Genomic DNA, 3957 nt, shown 5'->3' on the forward strand with positions numbered 1-3957 from the left:
GAGGTGAGAAGAGGGCTGCATCCTGTAGGAAGGCAGCATCCTTTGATGAAGGGGAAAATGGAGAGAAAATGAAAAACGATTCTTGGGTCGAGAGGGGAGGGAAAGGAGAAGAGAAAGTAGGACTAGGTGCTCTTGGGAGCAGGGAAAGGGAGGCAGCACTCCTGAGGAGAAGGGATGTTAGGGAAGAGAGCTGTGCATCAGACTCACACAGCCAGGCTTAGGGAAGGGCTGCCGAGGTTGGGAAGGCAGGGACGTTTAATACCCTGGTGGCCTGTCATGTCGCGAGGGCATTGCCTCCCTTCTACCAACAAGCACTGGCAGTACTTGGGATCTATGGTAGCCAGAGAGGGTCAAGCCTTCAGAAAGAGCCTGAAGCAATCTCCAGTGTGTGTCCAGAGAGGTACCAGCTGCCTTGGCTCTGGTTCTCTGCTTAGGCCAGTCTTCCTGCCTTTCTCTTTCTCTCCTCTCCTTTCTTCATGGCATCCCTACAAGCCTGGCAGCTACCCTGCCAAGAATTGCCAAGCCCCCTGTTCTAGTTGGTGAGCTCCATAAGGGCATGTTGTTATTTTTTCTCTGTACCTTGAGTGCTAAGCAAAATGCCTGGCACAGAGTCATTATCCTTTTGTACAATAATGAAAGAACTGGAGTGTCAATATCAGTTTTTCCCGTTTTCCCCATTTTTTTCCTAATCCTTGCCAAGTTAGAGTAATTGGGATGCTGGAAACTTTTTCCGGCTAGAGGAGTCCTTAGCCAGGAGTGGTAATATCAAAAATATAAACACAGAGAGATGCAAAAATTGTTTTTATTACCCAAGAAGTAGGGTTGTAACAAATGAAAGGGACAGTTTGAGTCAGGTTTCCTGTTTGGGGTCGTGGTTTCTTTAGAGTCACGGTCACACAAGTGGGTTCCCATCCTCCTCCTTCTCAGGTCAGGCGGCAGCAGCGGGCAGTGGTCCAGTCTACCAAGCTGCACTGGCAGTGGCATGTGGTTTCCCCCCGGACATCCCAGGAACCACAGGCATAGCCACAAGCACAGCCGGTGACAACAGTCCCTGCATGAGCACATGAGACATAGACATCAGAGCCCTTAGGTTTTGAGAAGAGAAAAGTCCACCCATAACCATTTTTCATCCCTGTGCAGCACAGGAGTGTATCTTGGTTTTGTGGGGCTAAAAGCTAATTCAATTTTGAGGACCCTCTTTTTTTTTTTTTTTTTTTTGTGAGGAAGATCAGCCCTGAGCTAACATCCATGCTAATCCTCCTCTTTTTGCTGAGGAAGACCGGCTCTGAGCTAACGTCTATTGCCAATCCTCCTCCTTTGTTTTTTGTTTCCCTCAAAGCCCCAGTAGATAGTTGTATGTCATAGTTGCACATCCTTCTAGTTGCTGTATGTGGGATACGGCCTCAGCATGGCCAGAGAAGCGGTGCATCGGTGCATGCCCAGAATCCCAACCCGGGCCACCAGCAGCAGAGCGCATGCACTTAACTGCTAAGCCATGGGGCCGGCCCCTGAGGACCCTCTTTAAGGAAAAAAAAATGCAAAAATTACTAAAACAAATTTAGGTGTAGGGGCACGGAAGAAAGTGAGGGGCCTGGGTGTTTCTATTTCCTTAGATTCACGATAAATTCACCTCTGCACTGGCCTCTCCCCACCAAAACAAGGGAATAGATGGGGGAAGAGAGATGAAGGATGGGGGAGTGGTAGGTGACGTGACCATAACATGGCAATTGAGGGGAGGAAGGGCCAGTATATGAGGTCCTGAAAGGAAGGTGGGATGGGAAGAGGCAGAAACCCAAGATCCCTCAGTAGCATCCTTAAGAGAAATGAGAATGGGTAAGGGATCTCTGGGAACCAGGAGTATGACTCAGCCGCAGGCTAATACAAATGTGAGATGCGGAAGGTGTAGGTGCTGGGAGTGGACAGGGGAGGCCATGGGGCATCTTACCTGCCATCCCTTCTCGAGGAGTTACTCACCAGCAGGGCAGGAGGACAGTTTGCCTGAGGTCTTGATACTGGTACATGAGATCTTCTTTTGAGGAGCAGAAGGATTGAACTCTGAGTGGGAGAGAAGAAGGGGTATGGCCCATGATCTCTGTCTCCCATAATCCCTTTCCAAATGCCCGTCTACCTTAGAGGTGGCAGTGTGTCCATAATCAGGCTACTCACTAGCTTTTAAGGTTTACTTCCTTCATTTGTAAAACAAAAGTAATAGTTGTACTTACCTCATAAAGTGAAAATTAAGTGAAGTAATCTATGTAAGGCTTTGCATTTTATCTCATTTATAGTGAGAGTTCATAAATTATAGCTATCCTCTTCCTCCTCCTCCTCATCATCAATCTCATTGTTGTCAGGGAAACCTGAACTTTTAGCCAAGAATCCAAAAAGTTATAAGGGAGTGGAAAAAGACCTGGGCAGGAAGATTGGGCTTGAGTGGACTCATTAGAGGTTTGGATCTTGGGATGGGATAGAGGACAAGTTAGGACAGGAGGCAGATCAGGGGCTACCCTCCCACATCTCCCCAACTCCTGTCATTTACCTAGATGGATGAGAGCTTGCTTCATCTTTTCATTCACAATGGAGTCTAAGGAACACTGAGCACTTCCTGGGATCGTCAGCTGGAGAAGGGAGATGAGGATGAGAAGGAAGCTAGAGGTAGGCTTCATCCTGTAGGAAGGCAGTGTCCTGAGGCTGGGAGGAAAGATGGAAAGACGCTGAGCTCTCTGAGCTCTAGTGTGGTTGGGAAGGAAGGGAGAGGAGAACGTGGCGAGTCTCGAGAGAGCACAGAGGGAGGAACAGCAGTGTTAGTATGGGGGAGCCTGGATTTCTTTAAGCAGTTTGGAGGAGCAGGGAGTGGCTGCAGAGCAGACTCACTCACCGAAAAGTTCAGAAAAGGTCTGCAAGGACTGGCCAGGCAAGGAGGTTATATACCCTGTGGTATTGACCTGACCACCCCTTAACACACAAGCAGGCACACATACCAACACACTCCCCAGTACCTTTTCAAAGGACTGTGCCAGCTGGAGTGTGACACATAACTGTGGTAAACGTTAGTGTGCCCACGATGAACAATGGCTGCCTTTGTTGTGGTTCTCTGCCAAGGGGAGTCGCCCTGCCTTTCTGTTCTTCCCTCTCCTTTCTTCTTGGCAGCCTGATGAGGAGTCCAGCACCTGGGCCTTCTGTTGACTGCCCTGTATTATAGGCCTCTTGTTTGATCCTTCATCAGGAAGAGGTGACTTTATGGGCTGCTGACAGAGGGCCCTACTTGTCTCCTGTTTAGACATCATTTTATTGTTCCTGGCTAATCCCCTCTGTGCGAAAGTAACAGAAAACCTGAGTACCACTGGTTTGCAAACAAACTGGATTACGACTTACTTAACCGGAAGCGTGGTGCTTGATTCCAGGGTTCTTCTGAAGGCTCAACATGGTCATTACCAGCCTGGTCTTTTTCCCTTCTTCTCCACCACCCTCAGTTCCCTGGCTTTTCATCCTTGATGTTGTCTCCTCAGAGTCGCAGATGGCAGGCATCACATCCTCAGGTGTGACCCTACCTGAGCAAGAGGGAAGGAAGGAGTGAGATAAGGCCATTCTTTTTGGAGTCTTTGCCTTTTCATGTTGGATGCTAGATTTTTCCCCAGAAGACCAAGCAGATTTCTTCTTAAATTTCCTTGTTCAGTTCTGAGTCACATGACCTCCTTGTCCACCACGTGAGGCTGAAAAAATCAGTAGGGCTCCACAGTCTATTATTAAAGGTGGCTGGGCCCAGACGTGTTTCAGAACTCGGAATTTTTCAGATTTTGGAGGGTAAGAGAGTGAAAATTCTGTATATTACACTGTACTACTGGGGAGGTCTGGGGCAGCATCCAGTAATCAAACACATTAATACGTCTGCTGTGAAAATTTGTGAATATTCACAAAGCGTGGAATAAAGACCATAAATAGCCGACACTAGGCCACGTC

At 48.2% G+C, this 3957-nt stretch overlaps 1 protein-coding gene across 1 annotated transcript; it reads right to left on the reverse strand.

Moving 5' to 3' along the window:
- Nucleotides 1–923: 923 nt before the first annotated feature.
- RETNLB (resistin like beta) lies at nt 924–2663 on the reverse strand. Its single transcript, XM_004436597.3, has 3 exons — nt 2537–2663; nt 1975–2055; nt 924–1051 (listed from the first exon to the last, which is right to left on the reverse strand). The coding sequence occupies exons 1-3, from the start codon at nt 2661–2663 to the stop codon at nt 924–926; spliced, it is 336 nt and encodes a 111-aa protein (XP_004436654.1).
- Nucleotides 2664–3957: the final 1294 nt, after the last annotated feature.

The sequence above is a fragment of the Ceratotherium simum genome, chromosome 15 (genome assembly GCF_057802395.1).
Source record: "Ceratotherium simum simum isolate JZ-2026a chromosome 15, ASM5780239v1, whole genome shotgun sequence".
NCBI lineage: Eukaryota > Metazoa > Chordata > Mammalia > Perissodactyla > Rhinocerotidae > Ceratotherium > Ceratotherium simum.

Coding starts and splice junctions, on each gene's coding strand:
- RETNLB (XM_004436597.3), bottom strand. CDS start 2,663: ATGAAGCCTACCTCTAGCTTCCTTCTCATCCTCATCTCCCTTCTCCAG. Junction 2,056..2,536: donor GCAAGCTCTCATCCATCTAG/GTAAATGACAGG, acceptor TCTCCCACTCAG/AGTTCAATCCTTCTGCTCCT. Junction 1,052..1,974: donor ACTGTCCTCCTGCCCTGCTG/GTGAGTAACTCC, acceptor GTGCTCATGCAG/GGACTGTTGTCACCGGCTGT.